Here is a 20,141-nt window from a genome sequence, read left to right as displayed (position 1 = left end):
GGGGACAGTGGAGGTGTCCCTGGAGTGATGGAAGGTGTCTCAGGGGACAGTGGAGGTGTCCCTGGAGTGATGGAAGGTGTCCCAGGGGACAGTGGAGGTGTCCCTGGAGTGATGGAAGGTGTCTCAGGGGACAGTGGAGGTGTCCCTGGGACACTGGAAGGTGTCCCAGGGGACAGTGGAGGTGTCCCTGGAGTGATGGAAGGTGTCTCAGGGGACAGTGGAGGTGTCCCTGGAGTGATGGAAGGTGTCCCAGGGGACAGTGGAGGTGTCCCTGGAGTGATGGAAGGTGTCCCAGGGGACAGTAGAAGTGTCCCTGGAGTGATGGAAGGTGCCCCGAGCAGAATGAGCTGTCCCTGGGCGCTGGGAGGGGCGGCCCCGGGGTCACTCCGGGGCGGCTCCGCGCATCCCCGCGGGTCTGCGGGACGGCCCGGGGCGTGTCCGGGCTGCGAGCACCGCCCGGGCTGCGAGCCCCGGCCCCGCCCGGCGGTCCCGGTCCAGCCCCGGTCCAGCCCCGGTCCCGCCCCGCCCGGTGGTCCCCGCCCCGCCCCGGTCCCGCCCGCCGCCGCCGCCGCTGCCCCGCGCAGCGCCGGGCCCGCCGCCGCCATGGCGGACCCCGCCGAGTGCAGCATCAAGGTGATGTGCCGCTTCCGGCCCCTCAACGAGGCCGAGATCCTGCGCGGCGACAAATTCATCCCCAAATTCAAGGGCGACGAGACCGTGGTCATCGGGGTGAGTCTGCCGCATCCCGCATCCCGCATCCCGCGCGGGCGGGGCGAGCGTCCCTCCTCTCGGGGCGAGCATCACCCCCCGAGCGCTCCCGGCGGGTCCCCCCTATTCCCTCCATGCCCTCCATCCCCTCCAACCTCCATCCCCCCCATCGCCTCCATCCCCCCCATCGCCTCCATCCCTCCATCCCCTCCATCCCCCCAATCCCTCCATCCCTCCATCCCTCCATCCCCTCCATCCCCCCAATCCCTCCATCCCCTCCAACCTCCATTCCCCCCATCCTCTCCATCCCCTCCATCCCCTCCATCCCTCTATCCCTCCATCCCCTCCATCCCCCAATCCCTCCATCCCCTCCATCCCTCCATTCCCCTCCATCCCTCCATCCCTCCATCCCTCCATCCCTCCATCCCCCCACCCTCTCCATCCCTCCATCCCTCCATTGTTGCCGCAGCCGCGGAGCGGGATGGGGGCGGCGGCGCTGCCCGCGTCCCCCCGTCCGGGCTGTCCCCGACCCACCGGGCGAGCGGCCCGGGGGTCCCCGCGGGTGCCGGGGGTCCCGGGGGTCCGGGGGGCGCGGGGGAGCCGCGGGCTCGGGCGCTGATGTCATGTCGGGGACTGGGCATGCTCGACTGGGGCGGCCGCCCGCGCCTCCGCCGCGCCCCTGCGGCAGCGCCGGCACCGGAGCCGCATCCCGGGATCCCCATCCCGGGATCCCCATCCTCATCCCGGGATCCCCATCCCGGGATCCCCATCCCCATCCCGGAATCCCCATCCCCATCCTCGATTCCCCATCCTCATCCCCATCCCGGGATCCCCATCCCGGGATCCGCATCCTCATCCCGGGATCCCCATCCCGGGATCCCCATCCCCATCCCGGAATCCCCATCCCCATCCTCGATTCCCCATCCTCATCCCCATCCCGGGATCCCCATCCCGGGATCCGCATCCTCATCCCGGGATCCGCATCCTCATCCCGGGATCCCCATCCCCATCCCGGGATCCCCATCCCCATCCCGGGATCCCCATCCCCATCCTCGATTCCCCATCCTCATCCCCATCCCGGGATCCCCATCCCCATCCCGGGATCCCCATCCCCATCCCGGATTCCCCATCCCCATCCCGGGATCCCCATCCCGGGATCCTCATCCTCATCCCGAGATCTTCATCCTCATCCCCATCCCGGGATCCCCATCCTCATCCCGGAATCCCCATCCTCATCCCCATCCCGGGATCCCCATCCTCATCCTGGAATCCTCATCCCGGGATCCTCATCCCCATCCCGGGATCCCCATCCCCATCCCCATCCCCATCCCGGATCCCCATCCCCACCCCGGCATCCCCGTGCCCGGCAGCCCCGCGGAGCGCTGAGCAGCGCTGCGGGATGCCGCCCGAGTTTTTTTTTTTTTTTTTTTAAATTTCCGCGTTTAAAACGATGAAATGGACCCAAATCGCCTCCACCCCCCATCCCCGCCCGGCCCTGCGCGCCCCCCGCGCTCTGCTGGGGCTCGGCTGCTCCAGGGCTTTCATGGGAACAAAGGCTCGGGATGCGGCTCCTTCCCAGCCCAGCAGCTTCCCTCTCCCTTTCCCCCTTCCCTCTCTCCCTCTCCTTTTCCCTCTCCTTTTCTCTCTCCCTCTCCCATTTCCCTCTCCTTTTCCCTCTCCTTTTCTCTCTCCCTCTCCCATTTCCCTCTCCCTTTCCCCCTTCCCTCTCTCCCTCTCCTTTTCCCTCTCCTTTTCTCTCTCCCTCTCCCATTTCCCTCTCCCTTTCCCTCTCCCATTTCCCTCTCCCTCTCCTTTTCCCTCTCCCTCTCCTTTTCCCTCTCCTTTTCCCTCTCCTTTCCCCTCTCCTTCTCCTTTCCCCTCTCCCTCTCCTTTTCCCTCTCCCTCTCCTTTTCTCTCTCCCTTTCCCTCTCCCATTTCCCTCTCCCTCTCATTTTCCCTCTCCCTCTCATTTTCCCTCTCCCATTTCCCTCTCCTATTTCCCTCTCCCTTTCCCCTTGCCCTCTCCATTTTCCCATTCCCTCTCCTTTCCCTCTCCTGGAGCAGGTCCCTCAGAGGGCAGCGCTCAGAACCCCCAGTGCCACTTTGGGTGGGGGTTCACGGTCAGATTTTTGGTTTAGCCTGGTCTGTGGTGCTTTATTTCATATATATTTATTATATATATTATATGATATATAAATATTTCATATGCTGGTCATCTGTGACATCTATTTCATATGCTGGTCATCAATAACATGTTCTCTGCTGTATGGTGATGAAAAGACCCTACAATTAATTGCCAGCACAGCTCCTTGCACAATTTGTTAAAATCCTTAACCAGAACCTTGAGGTCATCAGAAACTTTGCTGGTGAAAGTTGCAGAACAGCCGTGAGGGGAGGGAAAAAAAAAAAGTGTGAATTATGAGCATAAACAGCTTGTGGTTGTTATTTTCTTTTAATATGAAATGCCCTCTTGTCCTGCCAAATTAATTGTCTTTCTGTGAAGGTTAAAGCTGTGGCACCCCCAGCAGCCTGTTAACAATAGAATAATCAAATTGGTTATCAATCTTGGGCAGCAGCAGAGGGCTGGATTTGGCCAGCAGATATTGGGAGGGAAAATGTCTCTGTGCCATTGTGATGTTTAAGAAACAAATGTCAGCGAGCTCCCCTCCCCCTAAATCAATAAACCCTCAGACATATTAAAAGCAGATTAAAATGCAGCTCCTGTAAATCCTTTACAGCGTTTTGAAGAGAATCGGAGTTTAGAATTCTCTTTTCCCCACTCATAATGTGTCTTTGTCTATAAAATATCTGTTGGCTGGGAAAACAGTAACTGTGATGGTTTGGAAAAGGATTTTTTTTGTCTTGGAGGCAGGAAATAATTCCTTTGGTGAGGGTAAAAAAAAGAAAAAGAAACCAGCAACTTGTAATTTCCTACCATGGACATTAAAAAAATCGAGAGAAACAAGGAAAGTGCGTGTATTTATTTATACAGATATTTCTTTTACATCGACATTCAAGCTGGGGGGTGATTTGCTATCTTGAAAAAATCTAGTCAGAGGCTTCGAGTTTGCCTTTCCTTTCCTGAGGCAAAAATTGTAATTATTTAGGATTTTAATCAGCTCAAGCAATGCAATATGTCCTCAAATGCAGCCTCTGTTTTCCGAGGAGGAGCCATCAGCTGGAGCTCAGTGGGAAGAGCTGTGCTTTGGTGGAGTGGAAGTGAGCACAGAAATCTTCCCTTATTCTTTGTCCTCTTTATTTGCAGCCCTGAGCTCTGGTGTAACTCGATCCCCAGTGGATCCCACTGCAGTAGGAGTGGGAAGCGCTGCTGTTTTTTTTATTATTTTTATTTTTTTTTATTGGTTTGGAGTGGCTGCTTTGCTCCAACAAATAATGCCTGGCAGGGGCAAGGAGTCCTGATATATAGAAAGGCACCACCAGAGCAGAGTTCCTTCTAGGAAAAGTGGGATTTTAGTCTTTAAAAGCTCTTGGGAGCAAAAATAAACCAGGACCAACCACTTTTTTTTTTTGTTTTACTATAGCATTTGAAAGCACTGCAATGCAGCTTTTACTTTTGATCCGTGGATTGGAAAGGGAAGGCTTCTATTAAAATTTAAAAAACCAAACAAAACTATCCACTTCCCCTCAGAGGAATTATGTCATCATGTAAGAAAAAAAATCAAACACAACTGATTTAAGGGAAGCATCTAATTCTTTTTTTTTTTTCTGACTAGTAAGTCTGAGTACATTTATTTCTTCCCAGTAAACACAGGGAAAAGGCTTTCTCCCTGAATTTCCCACTGTCATCTCTTGTTACACTTCCCTTGGGCAAAAAAATGACAGATCATGACTTGGTATTTCTGGAGCAGCAAAAAGGGAAAGTTTAACCACGTAGGACTGAGTTTTCTTAGGCTGGGCTGGGGCTGGGGGAGCAGAGCTGCCCCAGGGCAGTGTCCTGACTCCTTTCCAGCTGGATAAATCCCTGGCATTGGGATCTGACCCCGGGTTTTGGGATCTGACCCTGGGTTTTGGGGTTTGGCTTTATTTGGTGTCTCCCATCCGTCTCGCAGGGTGAAAACCTTTTCCCTTGAATTCCCCTTTCCTCCAACCAGACAAAAACTCTCGTGTTTCCATTCTGCCAGGAGGTTTCAACAGCAAAAATCCCTTGAGGTGAATCTCCCCTGCAAGCAGGGCAGGGAAAGGGGATAAAGAAGGGGATAAGCCCAGGGCTTCCCTCTGCGCTTGGCTGCAGCTTCCTTTACCTCCCTCTGCTCCTCCGCAGCCTCAAGGTGACTCTCTGATGGATTGTGCTGGCTCACAGACCTAAAAATGTGTTTTTCTGCCTGGCTTGCTGCTCGTGGGGAGCGTGGGGCTGTTTGCTGGGGGGGCAGAGCCCAGCAGCTCCCACAGCGTGTCCTGATCCTCCAGGGGCTTCTGTCCCTGAGCACCTGGGAGGGAAGGATGCAGAGAGCCTCAGCACCTGCTGGGATAATCCCTGCCTTGGGTTTAGGGTTTGGGTTTATCCTTCCAGCCAGCTCCGATGGAAAAGAAATAAGAATTGAGTCGTGGAGGGGGTGGTGGTTTCATGTTTTCACCTCCTTTTTTCTCCTAGGTCTGGAGCAGGCAGCACGGGGCTGCTCCGGGGGGATCGTTCAGGCAAACATCTCCTGGTGTGTGGGAACTCCAAATGTCCCTCAGACATTTTTGGAGGTTCCAGGTCCAGGTCAGAAGCATTTGAGACCCTGGCACAGCTGGAAACAGCTGGGATTTTGGGTTTGAGACATGGGATGAGTTACCAACCTTGCAGGAAGAGCAAGAAGTCACAAAAGTTTAGATAAGTTTAGATATTAGAGTAGAAGTAGTCATAAAGTAGAGGGAAGAATTTCTGAGTACTGTACAGGGGGTTTTGGTTTTGTACATGGGGTCAGAGGTTTTCAGATGGATTTGGGATTTGGGCCTGCCCTGTCCTCCCTCTTTCTCCTTCCTTGCCTCCATGTTCTTGGTGATGTTGGCACTCACAGATTGGTTTAGAGTAGAAAATCACCATTTAATATGGGTAATAGGCATTGGGGAAAAACTGTAAACATGTAACACATAATGTGCCATATAAAAGATAGAAAATCACCATTTAATATAGGTAATAGGCATTGGGAAAAACTGTAAACATGTAACAGGTAATGTACCATATAAAAGATAGAAAATCACCATTTAATATGGGTAATAGGCATTGGGGAAAACTGTAAACATGTAACACGTAATGTCCCATATAAAAGATAGAAAATCACCATTTAATATAGGTAACAGGCATTGGGGAAAACTGTAAACATGTAACATGTAATGTACCATATAAAAGATAGAAAATCACCATTTAATATAGGTAATGGGCATTGGGAAAACTGTAACATGTCACACGTAATGTACCATATAAAAGAGAGCAGCAGCCCTGGGCGGGAGAGAAGAAGCAGTCGGGAGTCAGAGAGGATGTCAGGGTGTGTGTGTGCCTCAAACCACAGCAGCCCAAGGAGAAAATCTTTTAGATAATTTGCAATAAACTGCCTTGAGACCAAACAACAGAGACTGCTGAGTTTCCTTTGGAAGCTCGGGCTGGAGGAGAGACTTTTCCACCACACGGAGCCCCTGACCCAGGGTGGTCTTGGGCACTGGTGGGAAGCAGAATTCCCAAAGCAGCTCGGGGAGCTGGTGCTGCTCCCAGGCAGGGACACAAGGCTGCTCCTGGTGCTGCAGGAGGGATTTTCAGCCTGGCTTAGCCGGAGCTGCTGAGCTCTGCAGAGCCCGGCTCAGGCTGAGCCTCCCCCTCCCCTCTCTGCCCACCCCGGGGGATCCAGGAAAGCTCTGGGATCAGTGGCAGCATCCCCCAGGATTGGGTTTGGCTCCCACAGGGGAGATTCTGCTGTGAAATAATTGCACAGAAATGAGTGATGTGGCCCCAAAGCAAACAAAGCATCACCAAACGTGATCCTGCTGTGCCTGGTCACTGCTGCTCTGCTGTGGCACATCCCAGGGAAGGAATTCTGTGCAGGGCTGGGAGCTGGATCTGCCCTGTGGGTCCCTTCCAGCTGGGAATATTCTGTGACAGAAAGGAAAGCAAACATTGGTGGCCGATTCCCATCTGTGCTTTTATTTAATTGATTTTTTTTTTGTTTTTTAATGCTTTCTGCTATAAGAACGTTTCGGAATGTCTTGTGGAAAGATTCTCACTTATTTTCATCCCTAAAATATTTGGCTGTGCTTTATCTTTTATTGTATATAAACACCAGTGAAGTCAGCAGAGTTTGTGCTAGTGAAGAGCACGTTCTAAAATCCCTCCTGTGCAGAGATCTCCAAGTGCTGTTAAACACTTGTGGGTAAAACAGACTTAAAAAAATAAATTAATCCTTGGGATAATGGGTAAATGGCTAGTTAAAAAAAAAAAAAAAATTAAAAACTGCCCTGCTGAGATTTTTTTCTATGTGTGCAGCTTTTACCAAAAGCCAAGTGTCCATCTCTACCCCCAGAGCCACAAGCCCTGTGCCTGTGGAGGATTTTTGTTCCTGGTGTGTCTATAAATAACTCCTGCCAGAAGCTCCTTCTGGATGGGAGATGTGAGGCTGTGCCTCGGTGGACAAGCTGGCAGAGGATGGGAGGTGCTCTCCTGGCAGGTCCCTCCAGCTGGGACCTGCTCCTTGCTCCTTCTGCTGTTTCCCAGCTCCTCTTTTCCTCTTTTTTTTTTTTTTTTTGGTTGAAAAATCTCAGTTCTACAGGGACGGGGCAACTGAGAGGGGTTTTAAAAGATTTTTATTCCATTATTGGTCTTGTAGAAGGGTGAGACATAGAATGGTGTTGAGTTTTACATTTTTTATCAGAAGCCACCCCCATTTCACGGTTGAAATCCCTTTTAAATGTTTTTAAGCCCTTTAGCTTTTTCCACAAAATACTGTAATACTCTAACACCATCACCTGTAACTTTTCCCCACGAGGTCCTGCTACAATTCATCTTTCACAGCTGTAATTCTCTAAAATAAATGGTCATGGCTTGAAACTTGTTGAAACTTGTTTCCAGTTCTGTGGAAGAGGGACAATGAGAGACAGAACATCTCCATTCCATTCCATTCCATTCCATTCCATTCCATTCCATTCCATTCCATTCCATTCCATTCCATTCCATTCCATTCCATTCCATTCCTTCCTCAGTCTGCACATCTTATTGTGGCAGCACATTTCTCTCCCTCTCAGGATTTTTCATGGAGGTGCACAGAGAGAAATGGAAGAGAAAACAATTTCAATTCCTGCTCCTGGTTTTTCCCATGTGGAATGTGTTTGGAGAATTGTTTCCCTGGGGTGATGCTGGGTTGGATTCTGGTGAGGATTGTTTGAGCTGGTGGCCAATCCAATCCAATCCAATCCAATCCAATCCAATCCAACCCAATCCAATCCAATCCAATCCAATCCAATCCAATCCAATCCAATCCAATCCAATCCAATCCAATCCAATCCAATCCAACCCACCTGGGGCTGGGCTCAGAGAGGGGCACCAGTTGAGTGAGAGTCAGAGAAAGCAGTGTGTAGTTTTAATATCCTCCTTTTATATATTATATTAATGTATTTTAGCATAGTTATAATAAAGAAATAATTCAGCTTCTGAACTGAGTCAGACACCATAATTTCTTCCCTTTGGGTTTACCAGCATTTACAATCCCTTATCTCACGGTTTGCATGCAAACTTGATTTTTGTCCAGACTTTTTCTCCGAGGCTGTGTGAGCTTTCAGTCAAATTTTTGGGAATCCTTTACAAACCTCACAAGGACTGGGCAGGGTTTGGTTTGAAAGGAAGAAGGGCTGGTTTTGGTTTGCTGAGAAGGACTTTGGGGATACAAACATATCGTAAATGCAGGGAAACCCAATGGTTTGTTTGATTTTCCTCTGCCTCCTCAGCTGTTCTCCCTCTGGCATGGATAATTCCCGTTTTTCCAGGCTTCCCTGTCCGTGCTGTCCAGCAGGGATCGAGGTGTTTTTTATGGATGAAGCTGCTCCTGTGTTTGCTCTCCTGTTTTCTAAAAGAGCAGTGGCAACTCAGGTGTGAAAATGGTTTCTGTGCATTGATGGAGCTGCTGCAAAGATGATTTACTCAGAATGAAAAGCACATTTCCTCACCCAGGCAATTTCTCTTTTGTGTTTTCTCAGGGCATCTTTTTGTTTTGTTTTTTGCCCTTTTCCCCAGTCCCTCGTGGGCATCCTTCTCCAAACCTATCCTATCAAAAATATGGATTTTTTGCTTAAACCTTCAAAACTTAAAGTAGAGCTGATGGATTTCAACAAGCTAAACTGTCAAACCACAGAAAAATGGAGTTTTAATCCACCCTGTGTTGTCTTTTACACTCTGGTAGCTCATTTTTTTTGGGGATTAGAAGTTTTAAACATCATTCCTGGGTAGTCCCAGTCCTTTTCCTTCCCCTGGGATGCACCAACCAACCACTGGGGCTTGGATTTGTTTTTTCAAGTGTTTGCTGAGCCTGGTGCAGTGAGATTTGGGGTTTTTGGGGGTTTTTTGGGGTTATTTGGGGCACTTTCTGTGCTCCACTGGAGAGGATTTTTCCCGAGGCTCCCTGTCCCAGGGAAGCTCCTGTGTGTGCTCAGGGTTTCAAACTGTGCCAGGAGAATCAAAGCTGTTCAAAAAAGAGAAAATTAAGGGTGCAATGCCATTTGTAGGGCTTTAATATTGATCTGCTGGTCCCTTTTTGTAGGAGTTTCTGTGGGGAAATGGGTTTGGGAGTAAAGATGATTTCATTTTGATTTTTATTGATTTTATTTATTTAATTTTGATTTTCATTGATTTTATTTATATCATTTTGATTTTTATTGATTTTATTTATTTAATTTTGATTTTCATTGATTTTATTTATTTAATTTTGATTTTCATTGATGTTATTTATTTAATTTTGATTTTTATCGATTTTATTCATTTAACTTTGATTTTCATTGATTTTATTTATTTAATTTTGATTTTCATTGATGTTATTTATTTAATTTTGATTTTTATCGATGTTATTCATTTAACTTTGATTTTCATTGATTTTATTTATATAATTTTGATTTTCATTGATTTTATTTATATAATTTTGATTTTCATTGATTTTATTTATTTAACTTTGATTTTCATTGATTTTATTTATTTCATTTTGATTTTAATCGATTTTATTTATTTAACTTTGGTTTTTATTACTCTGCTGCTGGCACCCTGGGTATTACCCTGGGTGTCCTTCCTGTTGTCAGGAAAAGGCCTCACTTGGGATTTGTTTTCTTCCAAAATTCCTCGTTCTGTGCTGCCTGAGGTGTCTCCTATTCTCTTTATTTCCCCTTTTTTTGCTTGATTTGGTGTTGCTGCAACATTTTAAAAGCCAGGGGTGGAGGCAGAAAAGGGATTTGGAGCTGTTTGACAATTTGGATTTACCCGTGGTGTTGCCAATTTTTGTTTTTCCAGCTCCCCTGGAAGGTGCACGTGGGACAATGGTGCTGAAAAAACGCCTTAATTCCGTTTATTTGGGTTTTGCAGTGGGAAAACATTGCATACTTAAATAATCCTGGCAAAACAAAGCAAACACAGCAGCAAAAAATCACCTCAAAATATCCAAAATGGGATCTCTCGCAGCCTTAAAGGTGTGGAGGCTCAGGCATGGGGCTGCTGATGGTTTTGTCCATCCATTTTTATATATTTATGGCCTTTGGGGGTTTTGGATTTAAAAAAAAATATTAAAAATTTAAAAATTTCCATTTTTGTGGGAAATGCTTGTGATTGTCACCAGATTCCTGCTAAAATATCAATAATTGGTGACAGGACAGCTTCAGAGAATGTCTATTTTCCAACTGTGAGACAGAGCCTCGTTGACACCAAGATTTTTTTTTTTCCCCCCATGAGAAATGAGTATCCAGAGACAAAAACTTAAATATTTAATAGTATTTTTTGCTAAAAGTGATTCATTTTTTCTCTCTCAGCTGAGAGAACTCCCTTTGCACTGCCTGGTTTTGGTGATGGGCAGGAGATGCTCTGGGCTGGTGTAAAAATCTCTCTCCTGGCTCAAGTTTTTCAAGTGAACCTTGAAAAACGGAGCTGGTTCTGCAGAACATTTCCTCGAGGAGGATTTGATACCAAAACCACATTAAACAACCCTAAAAACCTTCCACGCCTTTTTTTTGGCAGCACCAAATCTCCCAAAATACTCTTGTTCTGGCAGCATTTTCCAGTCAGCAAAAGATGATTTTGGCAGCTCCTGAGCTGAAAAACCTCTGGTTCTGAGGGGTAAAATTGAATTTCAAAGCCACCCTGACACCCAGGAATTATCCTGGCTGCTGAATTATTCCCCCGTTTAGGAGAGGCTGAGCAGGAGGGATTTCTCTGAATTGGGGGAACTGGGTTAAGGAGTATTTTTAGCCAGGCTGTTGCAGAAGTTGGGTTTTTTCTGCAGCTGTAATCTCATTTTTTTTCCCTTGCCTGCACTGCTGCAATCCCTGCTGGATTTGGAGCAGGGAGCTGGGGGGGGATGCTGCAGCTTCTCCCAGGGCTGGGGGGTCTCACCTCATTCACCTGGGGAGGATCTGCCAAAAATCCTGCCAGAAAATCTGGATTTTTGTTCCTGCACCTCCAGTCACATCCATCCTCTGCTCCTCTCCCATGCCCTTTTATCCCAGCATCTCCTTTTATTTCATATTACTTTTCTCCCTCTCTCCTTTTCTATTATTTTTTCCCCTCTCTCTTTTCCATTAATTTTCTCCCTCTCTCCTTTTCTATTATTTCCCCCCCCTCCTTTTTTTTGTTGCTTTTCCACCTCTCTCCTTTTCAATTACTTTTCTCCCTCTCTCCTTTTCTATTATTTTCTCCCTCTCTCCTTTTCTGTTATTTATTCCCCCCTCTCTCTTTTCCTTTACTTTTCTCCCTCTCTCCTTTTCTATTATTTTCCCCCTTCTCTCCTTTTCTATAACTTTTCTCCCCCTCTCCTTTTCTATTATTTATTTTCCCCCTTCTCTCCTTTTCTTTTATTTTCCCCCTCTCTCCTTTTCCATTACTTTTTCCCCTCTCTCATTTTCTTTTATTTTCCCCCTCTCTCCTTTTTTTGTTGCTTTTCTCCCTCTCTCCTTTTCTATTGTTTTCTCCCTCTCTCCTTTTCTATTATTCCCCCCCTCTCTTTTTTGCTCCTTTTCCCCCTTGCTCCCCTTTTATCTTGCATTTTGCCTTTTTTTCTCCTCTCAGGACCTCTCCCTGTGTTTTTGTATTTTCTCCCCCTTTTCTGGCTCACCCCCTGTGAAGCTGCTGTCACTTGCCTCGATTCTTTCTCCCTTCGTGGCATCTCCCACAATTTAACTTCAAAGCAAAAAAACAAAATCCTAAAAGCAAAACTCATCCCACTACACAGGAGCACGTGGAGAAACATTTTCCTGGAGTGAAAAAAAAAAAATCTGTTTGCTCGTGCTGGAGATGGAGGATTTATTCTCTGTGTGCAGCCCAGATTTTCTGAGGATTATGGAATAAACTCAGCCATACATTTCAAATTCAGATGCTGCCAGCAGAAAAAAAAAACTGATTTTTGTGCCTCGTGGGATGCTGGGGCTGGGCAGGAGGAAGGTGGGAACGGTGGGAGGAGCTGGGGGAAAATGGGAGGAAAACCCAAACTGAGGTGGTTTGGTGCCAGAATGGATCAGAGTGAGCCACTAAATATGGAACACTCGTGTATTCATTAAAATGAGCCAGGCTTTAGTTAATATTTAATATATGATATATGATATGTAATATATGATATGTAATATATGATATATTATATATGATATATGATATATGATATATAATATATAATATATTATATATTATATATAATATATCACATAATATATAATATACCATATATAATATATGATATGTGATCAAATTCTAATATCTTACATATAATATATAATATGTGATATAATATACACTATATAATGTATAATAGATGATATATTATATGTGATTATGATATATAGTATATAGTATATAATATATAGTATATAATATATAATATATAATATATAATATATAATATATAATATATAATATATACTACATAATATATATTCATATGTATTATATAAAGACATCATATAGAATATATATTATATAAATACAATATTATATAAATACACTATATTTAATAATATATTCTATTTAAAATATATATTGCAATATTATATTATTACAATGTAATTGTTATATATGATATAGACATTGTTATATAGGAGATTATGTGATATGATATTATATTAATTATATTTATTATTATATATTACATCTTATATATTATAATATTATCATTAGATATGACATAATTATTATAGTAATATTACTATAACATTATATGTTATGATACGGTAATATAATGTATTGATACGCAATATATTAGAATAATTGGATAATATATATATTATATATAAATATATAAATATATAAATATATAAATATATAAATATATAAATATATAAATATATAAATATATAAATATATAAATATAAATATATATATATACATATATATATACATATATATATGTGTATATATATATATACACATATATATATATATATATATATTATATATATATATACACATATATATATATATATATATATATATATATAAAATATATATGATTTATTTTGTGGTAAATGGCTGTGCTGCTTCACCCGAAGCAGTGCTAGCTAGATGTGCAGTTGCTCCCGATGCTGCCGTTCTCCCTTCCCCCGGCAGAGCTGGATTTGGCTCTTTGGGATCAGAATTTGGGTGGAACTGGCCCAGACTGGGTTGGACCTCCCAGTGCCCTCAACATCAGCTCCCTCTTGGCCCAGGGGAAATTCTCCTTGCTTTTCTCTGATTATTAAAATTTATGATTTTTGTATCATTAGCTCTTCCTCAAGTGCTCGTGCTTGAGGGCAGGTATTTGGGGTGTGGCACGGGATTTGAACAGGAATTTTGGGTTTGAGCTGGTATTTGGGGTGTGGCATGGGGTTTCAGCAGGAATTTTGGGTTTGAGCAGGTATTTAGGGTTTGAGCAGGTATTTTGGGTGTGGCATGGGGTTTGAGCAGGTATTTAGGGTTTGAGCAGGTATTTTGGGTGTGGCATGGGGTTTGAACAGGATTTTTGGGTGTGGCACAGGGTTTGAGCAGGTATTTTGGGTGTGGCACGGGTTTTGAGCTGGTATTTTGGGTTTCCAGCAGGTATTTGGGGTGTGGCATGGGGTTTGAGCAGGAATTTTTGGTTTGAGCTGGTATTTTGGGTGTGGGATGAGATTTGAGCAGGTATTTGGGGTGTGGCGTGGGGTTTGAGCTGGTATTTTGGGTTTCCAGTAGGTATTTGGGGTGTGGCGTGGGGTTTGAGCTGGTATTTTGGGTTTCCAGTAGGTATTTGGGTGTGGCATGGGGTTTCAACAGGGTTTTTGGTACATCATGGAGTGTGAGCAGGTATTTGGGGTGTGGTGTGGGGTTTGAGCTGGAATTTCATGTGGAATGGGGTTTCCAGCAGATATTTGGGGTGTGGCATGGGGTTTCAGCAGGAATTTGGGGTTTGAGCAGGTATTTCAGGTGTGGCGTGGGGTTTGAACACATATTTGGGGTTTGACACAGGTTTTCAGCAGGTATTTTGGGTGTGGCATGGGGTTTGAGCAGGGTTTTTGGGTGGGGCTCAGGGTTTGAGCAGGTATTTGGGGTGTGGTGTGGGGTTTGAGCTGGAATTTCGTGTGGAATGGGGAATGAGCAGGTGTTTGGGGTGTGTACAGCGTTTGAGCAGGTGTTCTAGGTTTGGGCAGGTATTTTGGGTGTGGCACGGAGTGTGAGCAGTTATTTGGGGTGTGCCATTGGGTTTGAGCTGATATTTTGGGTGTGGCACGGGGTTTGAACAGGTATTTGGGGTGTGGCACAGTTTTCAGCAGGTATTTTGGGTGTGCCATGGGGTTTGAACAGGTATTTTGGGTTTTCAGCAGGTATTTGGGGTGTGCCATGGGGTTTGAACAGGTATTTTGGGTTTTCAGCAGGTATTTGGGGTGTGGCGTGGGGTTTGAGCAGGTACTTTGAGATACTGCCCCAATATTTACATGGCTATTCCCCCAATAGTTACAGGAATATTGCCTCAAGATTTACATGGCTATTCCCCAGTATTTACATGGCTATTTCCCCCAATATTTACAGGGTTATTCTCCCAACATTTACAGGATTATTCCCCCAATATTTTCATGGCTATTCCCCCAGTAGTGTGGCATGGGGTTTGAGCAGGTATTTGGGGTGTGGCATGGGGTTTGAACACATATTTGGGGTTTGACACAGGTTTTCAGCAGGTATTTTGGGTGGGGCAGTGGGTTTGAGCAGAATTTACCCTGCAATGACCTCTTGCCAGGACTTGTCTGACAGAATCCCCCCAAAAGGACATCGCAGTGGTTCTGAAGGTGCTGCAGCTCTTCTCGTGCTACGTGGAATTTCCAGAGTGCCCAAAACCCCAGCTCTGTGCTGCCCTGTCATTGCAGGGATGAAGGGATGGGGACATTTTCAGGCTAAAAATGATTTTATTGCTCAGGTAAACATCAGTCTCAGGGGCTGTGAGAGTTCAGAGGAGCAAGCATTCAGCCATAGCTCAGATTAGTCACAAGTTTCTTCATTGCAAGAAGAAATGCATACAGCTTTCTAAACAAATATATAACGTTGTAAACAAACAGTTGCCACAGGGTTTATTTTACTTTTCTAACTTGTCACCTTTACTTATTTTGCTGCACTGTGGATATTTCCAATGGCTTCTGTGTCACTTGCACAGAATGTTTCTGTTACTACTTTTAAACTCTGTTTTAACTTCTAAACTCTCAGTTTACTCTGTACAACCCCACCCCTACATTATAAACCCTTCACCATCTTACCCATAGTTTCTCATTTATTTAAAGCATATTCTTACTGGCAGCTATAGAAACATAAGTTTATGGTTTTTCTGTTTCATGTCTGTGTATTGTATTTTTTTTACATCAAATCTTCCAAAGCTGCAGATCAAACCCTCCTGTGTCTGTGGGAGTTTCTGCTTTCCTGATTCCAGCCCTTTGGAGCATCCCTTTTCCATGGAAATGCTGCAGGGAAGTGCAGGACCCTCGGTGCTGCTCTCATCCTTTGCAAGTTTGTGTTTTCTGTTCCTGAGGTTTTAATCTGGTGCAGAGCAGGGGGAATATTCCTGTTCCACCCCAGAATTTGGGAATCCTGCTCAGATCCCTGAACATTCCAGCTTCCAGCACCGCTGGCACTCAGCTCCTCAGTTTGTGAGTCAGGAAGGGAGAAGAATTCTGAATTTAAGGAATTCTTATTCAGCCCCACAATAAATTAGGCTCTGGATTAATCCCTGGATAATGTACCCCAAGCAAATGTTGGAATCCAAATGTAAGGAGCTCTCAGAATTTTGGGTTTGTAAGCTAAAGCGTTGAATTAAACTCATTATTTGGTCTGAAACCTTAGAAAACTTAGGTGTTAGAAATGAGAATATGGATTTATAGTTTAAAGCAGAAACACATATAGTGTTTCTATAGTGTATTTATAGAGTGTGTCTAGTTTCTGTAGTGTATTTTCTATAGTGTATTTATAGTTTTTATTGTGTATTTATAGTGTGTTATAGTTTCTGTAGTGTATTTATTTTCTATAGCATTTTTATAGTGTATGTATCAATTTTATAGTGTATTTATTTTCTATAGCATTTTTATAGTGTATGTATCAATTCCATAGTGTATTTATTTTCTATACTGTATTTATAGTGTATGTATAGTTTCTGTAGTGTATTTATAGTTGAAGGTAGAAACTGAGTAAAAGGAAGTTTGGAGTTTTAGAGTTTAAAATAGGAAAAAAAAATAAAGTACAAAGGTAAACAAAGAAATTAGAATGCAGTACTGCAGGTTTGTGTTGTAACTTAATTAGCTAAGAAAAATTACATGAGCATGAGTCCATAAGATGAGATATTTAAGAATTAAGTCAAAACCACAAATATTCTTGTTGGCAATGTTTTATTGGTAAATAAATCCTTAAAAGGTTTTGTGACTCGGGGTCTTGTGACCCTCTGAGCCGTGCAGTGACAATCTGAGCCCAGCTCAACCTGCCTGCCCGTGCAGGAGATCAGGAAAACAACCCACATCATCCAAACCAATGCAGGAATCCCCCCTGGAATTCCTTCCAGAATTCCCCAGGGGTGAATTATCCCCCTCAGGAGGTGCTTCCCCTGCTGGGGGTGCCAGGATGTCCCTGTGCCACCCTTGGGGACAGGGGACAGTGTCCAGCTCTGCCCTGTGACCTCTGCGGGCTCAGGATCCCCTTACAAATCTCCTGATAAATCTGCCAGTTTAGGTTTAACAAAGCTGACATCAACTCACATAATTAAACCACATAATATCATATATAACAATGTCTATAATATCGTCTGTAACAATGACATTGTCATAATATAATATTGTAATAATATATATTATATATTAAATAGAATCTATTATTATAGTGTATTTATATAATAAATACACTAATAAATGGCACAGCTGGGCTTGGAAACCTCCACCTGTTCTGCTTTTTTTTTTTAATTTTTATTTTTTTGGGGGGGATATCCTAAACCCTGCTCCACCCATGAATTCTCCCCACCCCACGGTGGCCTTGTCTGACCTCCTTCCACTGCTGCCCCTGGATGGGTTTGATTTTCCTGCTGGGAAACTGTGGTTTTGTGAAAAGAAAACCATAATGTTCACCAGTAGTTTAGGATCACAGTGTTGAATTGTGACAAAACAGGCAATCGTGGAATTTAGGTTGGCAAAGACCTTTAAGAAGATTGAAGCCAGCCTTTCCCTGAAGCCACCACTGCCCCATGTCCCCAGCTGCCACATCCAAATGGATTTGAAATCCCTCCACCATTTCCTGATCACTTGGTCGCCCTTCGTGGGAAGAAACTTTTCCTGATATCCACTGTTCTCTTTTCATTCCCAATTTCTCTCCTGTTACAGGGGTCTCAGGCTTCAGGAATTATGGCACCTCTCTTTCCCTTTTCTTCTACAAAGAATATTTCTCTGCCTTTTCTGCCAGAACTGTTAATTTGCATTGTTTCATCAGCAAAAAAAAAAATCTCCAAATTCTCTTTTCCCATTGCTGTAAGGGTCAATTGAAATGCTGGGGTCTGGGAAAAACTGCAGAAAATGTGGATTATTTTGAGTCTGGCAGTGGCTTGCTTGCACCAGTGCAAGTCAATAAAGATGAGAGAGCTGCAACTCTGAATATTGCTGTGTCAGAACTATGCAAAAATGTTGCTCAGGAGGATTTTTTAATAGCTGCCTTTGTTTTGGGAGATCTTTATACTTAATTTCAGGAAGAGTCTTTTTTCCAGGTCGTGCATCAAGGTGGAAATAACTAAATAATTATTGAATTCAAAACAATGCCCAAGCTTTCCGGAATTGTAGTTCCACACCCAAATAAAATGATGCTTTCTGAGGGGGAGATGTGGTGCGAGGAGTTAAAAAGTTCTTTCTGCTGGCACTGAGGGCTGAAAGTGGATCACTGGCCACGAGCCAGGCTCCAGCAGCTCCACGGGAATATTCCTGAGGGAAATCAATAATTAAGCCCCCTCTGCAAAAGTGATGCTGGCTTTGACTCCACTTGCTCTGCAGTGCCTGTTCATACAAGGATGCTTGCTTCCCTTTATTTTCCAAATGAGTTTTAGGAATGTTACCAAGATTTAAGGATTTTTGGTTTGTTTTGGTTTTCTTTTTTTTTTTTTTATGCTTTAGTTTGACTTGGTGGTGTATTCAGTTTATTCTGGAATAAATTTCCTTATTCTTTTCTTTCTTTATTCTTTCCTTTCTTTATTATTTTCTTTCTTTATTCTTTTCTTCCTTTATTCTTTCCTCATTCTTTCCTTTCCTTATTCTTTCCTTTCCTCATTCTTTTCTTTCCTCATTCTTTTCTTTCCTCATTCTTTTCCTTTCCTCATTCTTTTCTTTCCTCATTCTTTTCCTTTCCTCATTCTTTTCTTTCCTCATTCTTTTCCTTTCCTTATTCTTTTCCTTTCCTCATTCCAGCAGCTGGGAATTCTGTTCTCAGCTCTCACCTTGCCCATGGGTTTTCTAAGGGTTTTATTTTGTGGGTTTTATTTTGGAGGGGAGGGGTCACCTCCCTGCACAGCCAAAGCTGGAGCCACCCTGGGATCACAGGGGATTCATCCTGGAATTCCAGCAGGGCTCCTCACCCCAGCAGGAGCTCCGAGCTCTCCTCATTTCCTCTCTCTGGGGATTTCTGAGCAGCTGAGGTTGATTTATTTATTGATCAGGCCAGGAAATGTATTTGGTTATTTTTACTTTCTTTAATTGTGACTGCGTTAGTTCTGCTCTGAGATGTTGCTTGGGTAAATTTGGGGGTTTGTGGTGAAAATCCTTTTTTGTGCTTGCAAAATCCTCTTTGCTTTATTATTATTATTATTTTAAAAATGCCTTTAAACTCAATAGGAAACCAAAGAAGTGAAATAATAATTATCAATATGTCTGAGTAGAGTTCTGGTGGTATCCAGGGGCCAGAGCAGCATCCCTGTGCCCGTGGATGCAATCCAGCAGGAATCGTGTGGGTGGATCAGAGCACTTATCCCAGCCATTATGCAGCAGTGGCACAAGTTAATGGAGCAGATTGTCAGGGGGCTGCTGGAAGGATGGGAAATGTGATTTATGGAGGGCAGATAATGCCCTGCATGTCCTGAGAAACTTTGGAAAATGATACACGGAGGCGCGCAGACAAAATCGTTGGCGTCGCTCGGAAAAGGGCATTTTCCTTCTGGCTGCTTATTTGCTTGAATTACTGCCTGATTTTGGTGTTTAATGCAGGATGAGTTACATTTGGAAAAAAAAAATAAAAGAGCAAAAAAAAAAAAAAAAAAGAAAGCAGTTGTGCCACTTGTGAGGGTGACAATAGGGAGAATAGGGCTGAAAATTGGGATTTTCATGGTTGCTCGTTCTCCCTGCAGCTGTGGGGCAAAGCCCTTGGATCTGGAGGGTGTTGCCTTTGTGGGGTGGATGTGGCTTTTGAGGAAAACCTGCCAGAAAAGCAGAGATTACAAAAATGACACAAACAGCCCCCCAAAGCCGTGCGGAGGTGGCAGCGAGGAGCTGGGGCCGCAGCTCAGGAAGCTGCAGTGGGAAGATCCCAACATTTCTCCAACATCACGCACCCAAGCAGGAATTCCTGGCCAAAGAATGAGGATTAATGTGGGTTTGAAGCACAAAATCCCTCCCCAAAACCCCGCAGCTGCTCTCGTTGTGTGCAGACAGTGAAGATGCTCTGTGATCCCCCACGTTCCTTTATTTCCTTCAGATTTTTCCAGCCTTTCAGCTTCCCAAAAAAAAAAAAAAAAAAAAATTAATGAGGAGGCAACCTGACCTGT

At 44.3% G+C, this 20,141-nt stretch overlaps 1 protein-coding gene across 1 annotated transcript in view; it reads left to right on the top strand.

Moving 5' to 3' along the window:
• Positions 1 to 567: 567 nt before the first annotated feature.
• KIF5C (kinesin family member 5C) overlaps positions 568 to 20,141 on the top strand; it is a 73,475-nt gene continuing 53,901 nt past the window's right edge. Inside the window, exon 1 of the mRNA XM_077784890.2 lies at positions 568 to 729. Coding sequence (XP_077641016.1) covers positions 604 to 729 — 126 coding nt within the window. The 5' untranslated portion in view covers positions 568 to 603. The remainder of the gene's footprint in view (positions 730 to 20,141) is intronic.

The sequence above is a fragment of the Lonchura striata genome, chromosome 7, assembly GCF_050655825.1.
Source record: "Lonchura striata isolate lonStrDom1 chromosome 7, ASM5065582v1, whole genome shotgun sequence".
Classification (NCBI taxonomy): Eukaryota; Metazoa; Chordata; class Aves; order Passeriformes; family Estrildidae; genus Lonchura; species Lonchura striata.
The sequence above is the reverse complement of the archived record's forward strand: the minus strand, read 5'-3'. Positions and strand labels throughout refer to the sequence as shown.